Source organism: Hippocampus guttulatus, chromosome 4 (genome assembly GCF_054856545.1).
Source record: "Hippocampus guttulatus isolate MCC_2025c chromosome 4, RoL_Hgut_1.0, whole genome shotgun sequence".
NCBI lineage: Eukaryota > Metazoa > Chordata > Actinopteri > Syngnathiformes > Syngnathidae > Hippocampus > Hippocampus guttulatus.
The window spans coordinates 23,413,947-23,429,486 of record NC_141264.1 but is presented as its reverse complement, the minus strand read 5'-3'; the positions used below and the strand labels follow the sequence as shown (position 1 = coordinate 23,429,486).

Below are 15,540 nucleotides of genomic sequence, written 5' to 3'. Positions count from 1 at the left end.
AATGACAAAATAGGCCATTCATTGAAGGTGCGCCTCATAATCCAGTGCGCCTTTCAGTGTGGAAAATACGGTAATCGGTTCGGAGATGTCGCATTCATTGCTTGCTTTGTGTGCCAGGAAGCTCTGCATCTTAAAAGACAAAATACTTTCCGGTGAGTCCAGCAAAAGAGTCACAATGCTACGACGTGGCCCTTCAAAAGGATGCCCCCCCACCCCCTCCCCAAAAAAGTCCTTTTCTTCCGTCGATCAACTTGGCACAAGACTTCAACGTGTCCCAAATGATTAACGACAAGCTGAGTGCCTCGTGGTGGCCGAGCGAATCGACTTCCTCTGGCAGGCGACAGTGAGCGATGGCTGCATGATGCCTTCCGCTCTCTTTATTTTGGCCTTTGATTGGCTTCCTTTTCCCACAAGTGATCATTATAACTGAAATAATAGCCCCCCCCCCACCCCCAAAGAAAATGACTGTTTGGGTCCCTTGGGAAGTTATGCAACAGTCCCAAGCCCCTAAATCCTTACAGATTGAAGAAAAAGTTCATATTCCAACTAATTGACATTATATGCCGCATCTGAGCCGTGCAAGTCATGTAATAGGACTGGAATACTAAACTTGATCCTTGTTTTCCTTGTAAAGGGGAGACAAATGATTTGGAATAACTTGAGCAGTTGTGGTGCTGATGTTTATATTACTGGAAGTATTTGCGCAAAAAATGTATTTTAAAAAAAAAAAAGCATAAATGTCGTATATCGGTGATATCAGTGCAAAATGTATAGGGTTTTATAAAGTGACTCACCTGTTTTCTGAAACTGAGCCCTGAGCAAGAGTGATGTCATTTTCAGTCGACAGCAAGTGGCAAAAAAAAAAAAAAAAAGTGGCCGCCCCCTGAGATGGAAAAAAATAACAACAAAAAAACGAGTGGATTTTACTGCTTGACTCATATTCCATATACGCAACATTGATCAGAATGGCAGGTTTAGACTAGTGGGACTGCAGAGAAGATATTTTTGTGAAGAAAATGTTCGTAGATGGTGTATGCAGAAATGCTGGTTGATCCTAACACAAGCATTGATGTCAGATGCCCTTCATTCAAAAATAGAACAACATTCATTCATTCATCTTCCGAACATCAAATCGACTGGCGCCCAATGGCGTCGGCTGTGTTCACGCCAACAACGGTGCCAACTGCCCTTTTTAAAATCCGCCGGCTTGTGCGTGGCTGTGGAATTGCCAACAACTGTAACACGGCTCCCCTTGCATAGATTTCCGCCGGATTCGCTCCAGTCACGAAAAGCAGCCCTTAGTGTTATCGTAACACTTGATTACAAGGAAGTAATGCCAAGAACATGTGTGTCGCCTTGTTGATGGGGCACGTTAACATTTACCACTTCCACATTCATGGCATTGTGCATCACAAAATGTTTTCATCGGATTTGCGTACATGCAGTCCACAAGGCTGGCCCCACGCATGGAGCTGTTGCCGAACCCCCGTCCCCCCCCCCTCCCCTTTCTCTCTCTCTCTCTCTCTCTCTCTCTCTCCCTCTCACCATTGGCTCTGTAGTGGCCGGAGGGGGCGTTGCTTTGTTGCTTTGCTGTGTGAGCATGTGTATGTGTGCGCACATCTTGGGCTTGCGCAGGGTGGTCGAGGAGGGGATGGCTGAGGGGAAGCATACTTGGCACGGCTCCCTCCTTTCAGCGCGCACTCTCTAGTTTGCACCGGGTGGCTAACTCCCCTGCAAGGGGGGAGAGACAAGTGTCTGGATGTGTGTGTGTGTGAGTGTGTGTGCATTTGAGGGGGGGGTGGGATGCATGTGTCATAAATAAATAGTCCGGGCCGCTACTTTTTCGGGGCGAGGGGGGTGGGCGGCAATGCGATGAGGCGCGCGCACGACGCGGGTCTTGCGCTGCAGCGAAGAGCCTCCGTCAATACGGAGACCTGCCGCTGCTGACAAGCCGGCCTGGGGGACGAGGAGAGAGGGAGCAGGGGGGGAGGGAGGAGGGGGAGCTCGACGAAGGGGCCGCCGCGGACAGCACCGCCGTGGGAATCATGCAGTGTGCGATCTGGCTGGTGGGACTCGCGTGTCATCTGTCAGCGCTTGTGCGGCTCGCCGCGCAGTACCGGTTGCATCCCAAACAAGGTACGACTTGAGTTTTCCACCACTGTAGAGCACATCGGCAGTTGTGACACCTCGGTTGTGCAATCCCCGCCGCTCTCTCCCCCGCAGAAGTCTTCATCAAGCAGCTGTCATCGTACGAAATCACCAGCCCGCTGCGGGTCAATGACTTCGGAGAGTCCTTCCCGCACACGTTGCACTACAGGCGGCGACGCAGGAGTTTAAACGACGAGCTGTCCGTGCCGCGGCTCCACTACCGGATCGAGGCGTTCGGACAACGCTTCCATCTCAACCTGAGCGCGCACTCGGACTTTATCGCGCCCGCTTACGCGGTCACGCACTTGGGAGCGGCCGAGGAGAGCCCGTCGCAGGAGGCCGCTGACATGCGCCACTGCTTCTTCCGAGGACACGTCAACTCCCGAGAGGAGCAGCCGGCGGTGTTCAGCCTGTGCACTGGCCTGGTGAGTACCCGCTTGGACCGACCACCCCCCCCCCCATCCCCCCGCCCTCTCGCTGCAACTCCGTTTGCACCCGTGCGTGTCGTCCATCAAGATGTAGTCTAGTGCAAGGTTGCAGGGCAGCAGGTTGTTAGTCAGAGCTTCTCAACCCGATTAAGCCGTCACATATTTTACATTAGGTAAATCTCACTGCACCCCCCCCCCCACCCCCCCCCCACCCACTCCAAGCAAAAAATGTGATGAAAAGTGCATTCATAGGTCACTTGTGTACCTTCTCCCATCTAATGTTGTTGTGCACGTCATCTGTGGCATTGAAAAAGCAAAACATTTGGGACCAGTTTTAACCCTGGAGAACCCAGAGGGTCAAATGAAGCCCCTATAAATTCTGCTACTCAAGTGCTACCCTTAAATCCCAAAGGGTCAAATTTGGCCCTAATTGTAAATTAGGATTAAAGCATTAAATATTTGGGGGGAAAAAAACATACTTTGGCGTTCATTGAACATATAGCAGTCATTGAATGTAAAATTCATCATTTTCCAAGGAAGAAAAGGGTTCTTGGGTTCTCCAGGGTTAAGGCTGTCATGGTTGCGAATCACCGTCGTAGTACATGATTGTTTCTACTCTGTTGCGTTGCGAAAAGCGGCTCTTATTTATGCCTCGTAGTTGAGACGTCTTGCGTTTGAATCTCTCCGTGGAGTGTTAATATTGTCGGTGGCTATTTTTCTTTCATCTCTTATTTACAGCTACAAAAATAATCCAAACGTGTCTTTCTGACACCATAGAGACCAACAAAGACATGGTTGGGCACAGCCATGAAAGACAGGGACTCTAAACAAGCCTGTTAGCTTAATGAGTGTGAAAGTACAGTAAATGCGAGCGGGTCTCTTGTCAGTATGTGCCTTGTAGACCGGCCTCTGGTTCAGGCAGGGTGCACCCTCTTGCCTCATCAGCTGGGATAGGCTCCCGCTCACCTGTGACACCAATGACAGAACAACTCGATGGAGTCATGGCCCGCACGCCTGCCTCGCAGTCAAGACGTTTGAATCGAAGCTCAGGCAGTGTTGTGTGGCATTTGCATTTTGATACGAGCACTGTGGGAAAAACAAAAACCAAGTAGAAGTCTGTCGACCATTTTCCAATAATGAAGTGACCCTGAACAGGTTAAGTGAATAGGAATCAGCCGGGCAAGAATTTCGCCTTTGGAAAGATTCGGCGTCACCTCCTGATGATCAGGACGTTGTGGTGGTTGTTGCTTACGGTGGTGTCGACCTGGAATGCGTCACACTGAAAGCTGCTGCCCGTGCAGAATGTTGCTTCCCTCGCTCAGTGGCACGCGAGAGGCAAAATGTACAGCGACAACCGCAAGAATAAACATGTTGTTCCAAGTCATAGCTCATCAGAAGTGAGCCATGTTATCTTTGCAAAGGCAGCGTTTGGGAGAAAGAGCTGGCATCGGGCATCATTAGACTGTGCGTGCGTCCACTCGATGAAACGATATCAACGTTTCATATCGTGATTATCATTTGCAGAATTGTCATGATTATCTGTGTTATCGCAGTAGTGTGAAAAAAAAAATGACAGAAGCAATGGGACGCGTTCTGTTTTTGATGCATAAAGTGCGGAATTTGTATTCACTTGGAGAAAAAGTGATTTTTGGGGGCTTTGTTTAAAACGTTTCAGTTTTTGTTTTTCAAAATGTTTTGTTTTGTTTGACGGAATATTTTTTCTGGTGTTGGAATATGTTTTTTCATTTCTTTTTGATTATTTTCTTTTTTTAAAAGATTGTTTTTTTCTGTTTTTCGGAAAAAAAAATTTCCTGCTTGTTGGAATATTTTTTTTTCCCCGTTTTTCAGAATACTCTTTTTAAATAACAAAAAAAAATTCTATTAAATAGAAAAATAAGTTTATAAAACTGAAAAAAGACAAAGCCCCAAATTACTCGGAATTTTATTTCTCTATATGCTTTCATAATATGAAAGCTAAACTGAACAATTTTACAAAATTTTGGCCCACGTTAGCAGCGGAGTCAGGAAAGCAACCCCAAGCAAATAAGAAGAGATGGAAAGTATCAGCCCAGGCCAACTATAAAACATTTCATATTTCTATCTTTCATGTATTATTGGTGACTTTACTTGTCAATGCCCGGAATTGACACTTTAATGACACCGACACTTGACACTCGCGTTATTTACGTGCTCATTTGGGCGCTGCTTTTGTGAGTACTCTCAGGTGTTTTGTGACACAACCAAGTTGGACATGCGTCACTCCATGTACATGAAATAGAAATGAACCCTTTCAGGGACAGCGGTTACGACAGTGGACAACTTATCGTGTTATCAGTTTGCAGGGTGCATGAATGTGTTTAAAAAAATAATAAATCAGGTTAGAGGTATTAAATCGGGACTGCGAACTAGCATTGTAAATCCTGCTTCACTTCGGTCAAAAGCAGGTGTTTGATGATCCCCCCCCCCCCCCCCCCCCCATTGTCACATCATCATTTAAGGTTGTTTTAAGTTGATTGGCTCACATTGACTTTACTGGCTCAATATAAATGCTGAGGGTACTGGTGCCTGAATACTGCTCTCGAGAATCTGATAAGCGGTGAAGGTGACTTGGCAGTTTTGACCTACGCCACTCCCACCGGATTCTGGCATGGAGTGGACTGTTTGGCAGGATCCCCGCGATGCAGACAGTAATACCCCAGGCAGAATCCCAATCGGTTGACATCGTCCTTATTTTAGATGGCCGCACCTTGTACTGTACCGGGATAGTGTTTACAGTGGATATAAAAAGTGCACACACCCCTGTTCAAATGTCAGGTTTTGGTGATCTAAAAAAAAAAAAAACCTCAGGATAAATCGTTTCAAAACTTTTTCCACCATTGATGTGACTTTAGAACTGAAGTTGCTTTTCTTAGCGAGCGGAAGTAAAAAAAAATATACGGCCGAGATTATGCGGTTACACAAGTGTCACACCTTCTTATAACCTGGAACGTTGCTGTGCTCAGAATGAACCCAATCACATTCAAACTCTTGCACACATCACATCTGTCGCCATTTAAAGAAACGGTCACGGAACCAAACAAGAAGATGGATCTATTCAAACAACTTGTTTATTTACGGTGCAGCGATGACCCCCGACATTCACGGGGGGTTGAAATCAGCCCGGACCAACAATAAAATAAAATAGCCAAAATTTGCCTATAATTGACAGCCAATGAAATGGATTGGGAAAATCACTTTAAAAAAATAAAAAATAAAAAAAAACACTTAAAAAATACACATAAAATGGGACCCCCCTCCCAAAAAAAACCCAAACAAAAAAAAAACAGTACAGGGTGTAAAAATGCTCCCACCCAAAGTTAGCATCATTCGTGAAAGCTTCCGCGATCGTGACAGTTGGACTCGGCAAAATCCTACTTTTCTCTTGGGGGGGAATCTGGGGCCGGCAGCATCCCAGCATGCATTGCGTCCAATTGTAAAGGTCCCGCTTCAGTCAGTCCTCCTGATGAATGACAGGACGTAGACGGGGGAGAGGAGAGACACTCGGTCAAGTGATTTCCATGTTTGGAAAGCAATTTAAGAGCTGAGGTATGCTAAATTGATCAGGCTAATCAGCCTTTAATTGCCCCTCTGCCCGACTTTGATGAATGACTCGCTTATCCAAACATGTTTGCATCCTTTTTCAAGCAATCTCTGTTGGTTATACGCATCGTCACTCATTGAGAATGACAGCACAATGGAGACGGCACCGGAGGCTATTGGGTCATAAATGTGTCCCTATCTGATCACTGGAGCTTAATGGCTCGGCCACATTTTTTTTGTCGGGATGAGGTCATTAAGGAATAATTAAGCCCTAAAACAAAGGAGTCATTCTCGGGGTGGAAAAGAAGCAGGTTCCCCTTTCTCGCCCGCAGTTACTCAAAGCTGAGAAATGGTGCGTCTGGGGAGCATTTGGCCTTTACAGAATGAGCTTGTGGCGACAAACAGCCTGAAAAAAACTCCTGGCGTGTTCACACCGTGGGAAACGCTGGCTGCCGGGAGGTGCCGAGTGCCCAACATCAAAGAAGTGCGTGGCGACACAGCCTCGGTGACAAACGAGGCCATCGTCATTCCGATGCCCAGCGATGCGCCGCGACGCGAAGAGCACGATGCCCGATTGGGCCACCTCAAGGGCACTGTGGCTCGCACGATTCAAATTATTATTTTTTTTATTTTGTAGTGGACAATGATTATAAAATCTGCAATCCGACAGCATGTGGCTAATTATAAAACATCCATCCAGTTTCTGATCCGCTTTATCCTCACAAGGGTCGCGGGGGGTGCCGGAGCCTATCCCAGCCTTCTTTGGGCAGTAGGCAGGGGGACACCTTGAACCAGTTGCAAGCCGGGCACACAGAGACGAACAACCATCCGCGCCCACACTCACACCTAGGGACAATTTAGAGCATCCAATCAGCCTGCCATGCATATTTTTGGAATGTGGGAAGAAACCAGAGTACCCGGAGAAAACCCACGCAGGCATGGGTGGAACATGCAAACTCCACACAGGAAGGCTGCAGCCAGGATCGAACCCACGACCTCTGCACTGTGAGGTCGACGCGCTACCAGTCAGTCACTGGTCGGTCGCCATATGTGAAAACAGAGCCAAAATTTAAAACCGAGCAAATCCGTTCACAACAAGCAGCAGGTTTGTCAGAGAGTCAAAATTTCTTCCAAAAAGGAGGCTAGAAGCTGTTTATTGTCACTACCAGTCGGAGCTTACCGTCTTGGGCTGACACATCGGCAATTTAAAACAACCACTTCTTTTTCAATGTCCGCTAGCTTAATGTTAACAACTAGCGTTGAAACAAAAATGTATTTGAGTCGGAAAATCGGCTTTGATTTGATGAAATGAATTGACATTACAATTTAAAATTGCCGCTTCCTTGAATTGTATCGCACCGCATGTATCGAGACACGGACCAAATCGTTTTTTATTTGAGCTGCAAAGCGGTTTGATGTTTCAGATGATTTGTCATTTCTTTGAATTGAATTAACTTGTTAACTTGGATTGTTCGGGCTCTGGAGATCTTTTTTTTTTTTTGATATGTTGTTGCATATTAATAAATATGACAACGCCTACCATTTTGAATTGAATCGTAATCCCACCAAATCGAATTGTTATATTTGAAAATTGTTACATCCTTGTCCTTATCATAACCCGTGTTTTGAGAATTGTATCAAAATCGTCTTTTGTTGGTAGATGCACACCCCTACTAGCAAGCAATGCAAAATGACCAAGACAGGTAGAGGGATATCGTTTATTTAATTAAGCCATGGATTATTGAACAATACAAGAAAAACATGTAGACAATATGATCATACCGAGAGTCATATATTCTTTATCCTCCGTGAAAAATGCTTCATATAATTGTCGATGACTGAGTCAGTTGTAAAACTGTACTTCTTGTGTCCACATCTGCTTTATACTGCACCCCTGTGGCCATGGCCGGGATACTAGAAGGCACACAACGTGGGGCTGGAATTAATTAATGGTCTTTGTATTTATTTCAATGGGGAAATATGACTTGAGATACAAGTGTGTTGAGTCACAAACATGAACAAATTCAACTTGTATGTCTAAGCAACACTGTATTTGCGTCGTATTGTTTTTTAAAAATTTTTTTTTCCAATGGCACGACTATAACCCAGCTTGTAATGGAAAACCCCCCCACAACGCCCGAACCCTCTTCCTCCTTCTCGGGGCGTTAAAGTCCAGTTCAGCACCCACTGCTGAACAGCAACCTTTGTGTTCAGTCTTTTTTTTTTTTTGCTGGGAAATGTGGAAACTGTGCCACCCCAACCCCACGCCCACCTCCCGCTCTACATCCACTTGACAAAGCGGCTTCTTTTCTGTGGGCGAAATCCTCACAGCAAAGTTAACTGGCCATAGATAGTGATTGACAAGACACAGGTAACCATCTACCTACCACTTCCTACTACATATAAATCATTTATACTCTTTAAAATCGCAGCAGCAAATGTCTACCAAGAAGCAGCAGAACCGCCAAGATTGCGTCTTTGGGTGGAACGTTCAATTCAATTTGTCCCAGAGGAAATAATGGAGATTGACTAAATGTGTGTCAGGGTCTTTTTGCCATTTGGACAGTTTTATGAACTCTTTTGGCAAACGTCGTCATTGGTTTTTATTGACTTTCGGCTTGAACCTCCGAGGGTGTGTCTGAGTGCCTGAATAATAGAATAAGACGTAAGAATGGTAGATTTTAAAGAGTAACAACTGGCTTCAAATCTTGTTTCGCAACACCCGTAATAGATAAGATAGTGCAAGTGTAGGAGAAGAAGGGGGACAAGGAGGAAAAACTTTGTGGTTTTAGTATTCCCCAACACTGCTATTATAAATGGAAATGAACCAAATAGCCGCAGTAACCCTCACTTAATGCTGATCCTGACAATGTTTACAAGGTCAAGAATGAGCGCAGCCAACGACGCTTGTCCCCGCTGCCTTTGAAAAGGATAAATCCAAAAGGACAAACAAGTAAATGCTTTTCCACTCGCTCCATGTTGACTTCAGGGAGATTTATCGACAAGTTGAGAAGGTCGCCATGCTTCAATTGGACAAATTCATTTGGCTCAAAAATATGACCCAAAGTTACATTTTCGGAGGGTTTATTTTTTTCCCTCACTTAACCTCGTTTTCAGCCAGCATCATTGTATTAACTCTGTGAGTGTGTTTTGCTTTTTGCCACATATTTTCTGAAAGCTTGACGTTGCTAAGAGAAGAACAATTAGCGCCAGGAACTTAGTGTGATGGAAGCGGGCTCGCATTTCTGTGACTTGAATGGATGGATGGATGGATAATTTTCTAGTGTGACATTTGAGTCCATTTGTTTGACAAGAAGTAGCCCAGAGTCAAGAAGAAATACCGCTTCCACTTTCTTTCCATATTGGCCTTCGCTCCCGCATACGAGCCAGCATTCCATCATCCCGACTGGATAAGATTGCAGCCTCTCGTGTGGACTTGCAGTCAAGTTTCCATCCAGCGTCTTGTTTTCACAAGCTCGCCCCCTCGGCACATGTAGCACTCGAGGCACGTGGCGCTTTCGAGGATCCCCGTAGCGATTCCTGACGTCACAGCCATTTGCTAATCCTCCATCCTCGCGTTTTCCATATCGGAATTGCCCCCCGCCCCACTCCCGTCCCCCTCCGTTAAGTGTCACTTTGCCAGGACGGGCGTTGAATAACGGGGCTAAGGAAACATTCCAGCGTGCGATATCCTGTTTAAGCGTGCACATGATATGACCATGCAAACAACCTCATGGCTGAGTGAGCTCAGGAGCTTTACGAGGGCCCGAGCTGCCAAATCAATGTTAGCATTCCTCTGTTCCGTGTACGATGATGATGATGATGATGATGTAACAGCTGCCGGCGGGGAACTGTATACGTTAACAGTCAGAACTGCGCCAGATAAGAAACGTCTTGTCCTGCCGTACGTTAAGCGCTTTCTGTCTGACAAGATCTCTCCGAGTCAGCGTGTCAATCACAGCCAAAAGTGATGCCCCGAGGCTGTCTGCAGTTTCGGAGACCACAGCTGTTGGAAGTACGAAAGGAGCAGTAGGAACCTGGAATGCGCAATATATTTCCCCAGTTCCATCATATTTGCTCATAGGATCTAATCAGAATAGAAATGTGGCATCAGGGTTCCCACTCTTCCACTTGCTTTTTATTTATGGACCTTTTAAGGACTTTTGAGGGCTAATTTAGCCCTTTTTTAAGGACTGTTTTCTCCATTCAGCAGGGGAATCACGGTGGATTTAATGCCCGTTCAGCAATATGCGGGCTGAACAGAAAGCCACATATCACTGAGCCGGTGTTCAAATCATTGCTGCCAAAGGAAGGGCACAACTTCAATTTATTTTCAAATACAAATATTTTTTAAGGCTTTTTATTGATTTTCGAAGCTTTCCCTGAAAATTAAGGACAATTAAGAACAAAGTTTTACAACTTCTTTTTTATGTTTTTTTAATGAACTTTAAGGACCCATGGGAACCCTGGCCATCCCCGGCAATCCGGTACATAGCCCGGAGTGTATATTAAAAAAAAATATATATACTGTACATATATATATATATATATATATATATATATATATATATATATATATATAGCGAGCAAACAAGCTAATGGTAACAGTACTAATAGCTAATGCTAATTTGTGCTAATACTGCAGCTCTCCAAAACATTTGATTTGTAGAGATTTTCACCACTGACTCTTGTGTTAGCAGAAAAGGGAAAAAAAAAGAACTTGTGCTACTTCGATCATGTACATGGAAGACACCACGGCTGAACTGCATCTACTTTGGGCACACCTCTCATGAACCATGCCTGTCTTTTTTTTTTGCCATGCTTCAGATTGGCACTTTCGCAACGCCGGATGGCGAATATTTCCTGGAGCCTCTCATGAACGCCGACGGGGAGGCCGAGTACGATGACGAGCACCACAAACCCCATCTGGTTTATCGGCACGAGAGGAGACGCAACATCTCCAGCGACGGCGAGCCTTGTTCGGCCTCAGGTAACAGACAGCAGACTGTCTCACCGTCTTGACTGTAACAACCGTCTGGTTGATTTACCGCTTCGTAATCTCGCCCAGAAATGTAAATTATACCCAGTCACCATTTCACTCTGATCACGGGGGGTTTTCCACTGGAAACGTAATCACTTTAATTCGTAAAAAGTGCACGAGTACTGTTGGTGTTGCTGCCAAAGTTCTTTCTCTCAGCTCAGTCGTAGAAATATGTTGAGTTGTGATGAGATGAAGATTTGGTCATCAGCGGAATGCTTTTATGATAATTGCAGAGGCTTTTAGGAACAGAGGTTACAGCAGGCCTTTGATCCTAAGGGACAAAGTGGTCTGGCAGGTCGGCCTATTTTGCGTAACTTGCTGTCTCATGTTCTTTCTTTTTTTTCAAGGGGACAGATTATGGGAAAGGAACCCTTTTATTTTGAAAACCCAAGTGTCTTGCAGGTTTCCGATCCTTCTCCTGCATGTTTCAAACGGCCTCAGTCTCACCTATTTGAACCTGAGTTGGTCTGTTTGATATCACGTGCCTTTTATATTCTCCTCTATAAAGGGTGCATGTGAAAATGTTACCTTTTATTTTGAAGGCCAAGATGGGTGACAGGTTTCTGTCAAATTTGCAATTTTGACCACCAATCTAGCAGCCAATCATTAGTGTAACTACAATGTGAGTTGTTGTATTCCATGTATTTTGTATTGTTGTTTCTCTTATAGATGACATTTTATGGAAAAGTGATTTTTTTTAATACCTCCCACCCCCATTTTGGCAAATTGGTCTAATCAATAAAAACATTTTTTTTTTCATGATTACTGTTCTTACAAGGAAGGTTGTTGTCAGACATTTGCGTAATTAAATGTCCACATTCGAGCAAGTGTGACCTCTTTTTGCGTGGTGAAGAGCCCTTATAGAGAAAGTGACCGAGTGGAGTCCGGTTGCCGTTGTCATCCTGGTGAAGAGCTCAGTGGGCGGCCTTTGTTGGAGGGACGCAAATAAATCTTGTTTGTGCAAGCCGCTTCGTTGGCTTGTTGTCTCGAGCTGGGCCATTGTCGCATGGCGGTGGCCTTTGTGCGCCTTGACAATTTAAAGAACTTGGACTGGCCTCCTTCATATGCTTTGGCTTTTCAGCCACTCAGTCTGTGTGTGGTAAACAGAGACGAGAAATGTGGAGGGTGTCTGTTAGATCCTCGATTGTGCTTGAAGGTGAACACGTGATGAAGCATGGTGTGGAGTGGTTAGTGTTCACAGTGTCTGCCCCACTGTGAACGGGTCCATGAATACTTGAATTTTTATTAAAATAAGGAACAATAGGGCAGTAGTATATAGAAAATATGTATACGATACATACGAGACACCTTGAGGTCTTCATGTAAAGGCCCCAGGTAGACAATAAGCGGAGGGATTAAAGACCCAGTGGAACTGGGCTAGTTATGTACTGTGAAGTGTCCCGAGATGCGACTCATCTGCCTTATCAGATTGGGCCCCTCTCCTGATGTGGCGATTAAAATAAGCTCTTTGAAGGCCACACGGAGCCAAAGCCAGCAGGCCCCTTCTGTCTTTGTAAGCGGCGGAGTGCGCTACACGCCACCACGAGCAGGCAAAGTGTAAACATCAGCTCGGCGGCGTGTGTCGCTCCACTTATACAACATCTTGAGCAGCTCCTGCTTCTTTTTCTGCTTCCTTCGATCGACTAAAATACTAAATGGTTCAAGACCTCAATCTGATGAGCTTTTTTTTTCCACTTCAAACTGAGAAAACACCACATAGGACAAACTGGTCACAAGACAACACTAAATGACAATGGCTATGGAGTATGGAGCCAGTAAACAGCCATATGCTAAGCTAAGAATACTGTGTGTTTGTTTTGGTCATTACTTGCCTTCTAGGAATGTTACAAGTGACCAGTATTTGGTTTTATGTAACCCATCTATATGTATGAATTTATATATGTAATAATGCAAAGAGTAACAGGCTAAGCTAACTTTTAACAGATTAGAGCTAAGCAACAGCCACATGCTAAGTCTTGCGTTTGCTTTTCTAGTAACCAACAGTATTTTACTCGGAGCATGACAAACAAAGGACTTGTCTGCTGATCTGCCTTTAAATGTCGTATTTCTTTAAATATGTGAAGCGCATTGAGTTACCCTGTGTACGAATTGACCTCTATAATTCCTAAAAGAAAGAAGTTTGGCGCCACCTAAGATTCCAGCTGGCCTCCCATCTAAATTGAGCTAGCGAAAGGGACTGAGAACCTGCGAGTTGCTCTATCAGAGCGCAAGTTATGTTGTTGTCATTTGGTCTTTTATTTTTTTCCTAGCGGTGCATTCGCCAATAAAACGGTGATCACCGTAAAAACAACAGGCTGTTGTTTCCCCAAATTTGAAGCTGACGTTTACCACCCAAATCACATTCCTTCATTGTTGTACATGACTCCCCCCCCCCCCCCATTAGACTGAAAAAAGTGCCATAAGAACTGCGTCCCACCCACAGCTTTTATTACGAGTCAGATTTATCTCATCACATGAATGATGCGCCAAAAAAGAGTCAGCGGCGGTGGTGGTTGGCGGTTACTCCTCTCTTACTACCTCCTATTTTTGGAGACGCAAGAGAAGCTCTCATTGTGTGTGTGTGGGGGGGGGGGGTCGGTCAGTGCGCCCCCCCCCTCCCCAATTTATATTTCTGTGAAGAGGACTCTCATCCTAAAATGTAATTGGTAGCTGCTGTGTGAAAGTTGAATGGTGCAGTGGGCTTTGGACTTGAAAATGGTTTTAAAGAGCAGTTTACTGTTTAAAATACGGATAACAATGGTCTGGCTGCACGATGGGGCGGCGGGAGGGTGGGAGTGGGGGTGGGGGCGGTTGCCTTTTCCCACTGTCATTGCCCATATGCTCATTACATCTTTCTTTTTAATGTCCTCTCGAGTGAAACATCTTTTTAAAATCAGACAAAGATGAAATGGGCTGCGTTTTATCGGGCCAAACAACGTTTATCAGCACAGAAACACGTGGGGAGCAGGGGATGGGGAGAAGCTTTTGACTCAGATGTGATGGCTTGTCACAAGACAACAAGGGCACTTGTGTGTCTTCAAATTTCCGCAGTTTGTACAGTCGCTGTACATCTTTTGAAAAAAAAAAACTGGGTTGAAAAGTGAGGAAGTCAAAGTTTCCGACACGTGCAAAAACATATGTGCTAACCACCAACGAGTTGTCAAGTGATAAGAGCTTTTAAAAGTGTTACCTCGATTGTTGTTTTGGCAATTGAGAAGACTGTTTACTTATCTTAACATGCTTTTCTGCACCGCTGAGTGCTTGGGTATTTTGAACGCTTCGTCTGTACAAACATGCCAAGGACCTAAACGAAAAGGTATGCTGGGATGTATATGCCTCGTTTTGGATTCAGGAAGAACTTTACAGCTTTGCCTCCAAAGCTGCACGGTTAGCGCTTGTTTTCCACTGTAAAGAATGGAAATAGGGTCAACTGCCCGTTACAAAAACGTAACTGTCAAAACCTTTTTTTTTTTTTTTTAACATTACACATAGTCTTCTCTTAGCATCCCTTGTACAAGGCTGTTCCTTCTTCCGTCAATCTGTTGCAAAAAAAAAAAGCCAAATAAAAAGCGGAGCCTTTGATAGGCATCGAAACTCCGACGACCATACAGCTAGCTAGCTTTTCCCGCCTAAAAGTTTGGTCAATCGAAATTGCTTGAATGTTAAGAGTTTGGTAAAATTCAAAGCATCCGCATTGAAGCACTTCAGAAATACTTCTGTTATAACTTTTACAGTTAAGTTTATAGCACTATTTATATCATCGCCGCGAAAGAATTGAATTTATACCAAGATGGGAATTTCAGGCAATATCCGCCCAGCCCTCGTGGGTACCTTCGTAAAACGAGGATGTCGTTCTGAGGACATTGTTCCGAGGACGTTGTTCCGAGGCTGAGCCACGATATCCCACCTGTGAGCTCGCATGTGAATCCCGGCATGAGTGGATAGAGATCGCAACAAGGATGGGGGTCTTTACAATGAGGGTAGATTCTTTTCTCCTTCAAACCCATTTGAAGACGGAGAGGGAGCCTCTTTCTCGCTGTTTTTGTCTGCTACTCTTCAACTATCCCTGCCCCCCCTCCCCCCATTCTGACTCCGTGCCGTACTTTGAATGCATTCGGAACAGTAAATTGGATATAGACAGTTTGACAGCAAACATTAGCAGCTGAATAGCCAAACACTAGCATCCCAGTGTTGTTGGCGGGGGTCTTTCATCCCCGTTTTGTTGTGTTGTTTAGCGGCCGGCGAAAGAGCCGAGTGAACGCCTTTGAAGGCGCGGTACTTGGCCCACATGACATCTGTGGCCCCTGACCCTCAACATAATCGCTGTATGGGATTGCCCCCTCA

General features: G+C 45.0%; 1 protein-coding gene across 1 annotated transcript in view; it reads left to right on the top strand.

Moving 5' to 3' along the window:
• The first annotated feature begins 396 nt into the window (after positions 1-396).
• Positions 397-15,540, top strand: part of LOC147206696 (A disintegrin and metalloproteinase with thrombospondin motifs 20) — a 94,291-nt gene continuing 79,147 nt past the window's right edge. Inside the window, exons 1-3 of the mRNA XM_086108209.1 lie at positions 397-2,136; positions 2,224-2,573; positions 10,983-11,145. Coding sequence (XP_085964335.1) covers positions 2,046-2,136; positions 2,224-2,573; positions 10,983-11,145 — 604 coding nt within the window. The 5' untranslated portion in view covers positions 397-2,045. The remainder of the gene's footprint in view (positions 2,137-2,223; positions 2,574-10,982; positions 11,146-15,540) is intronic.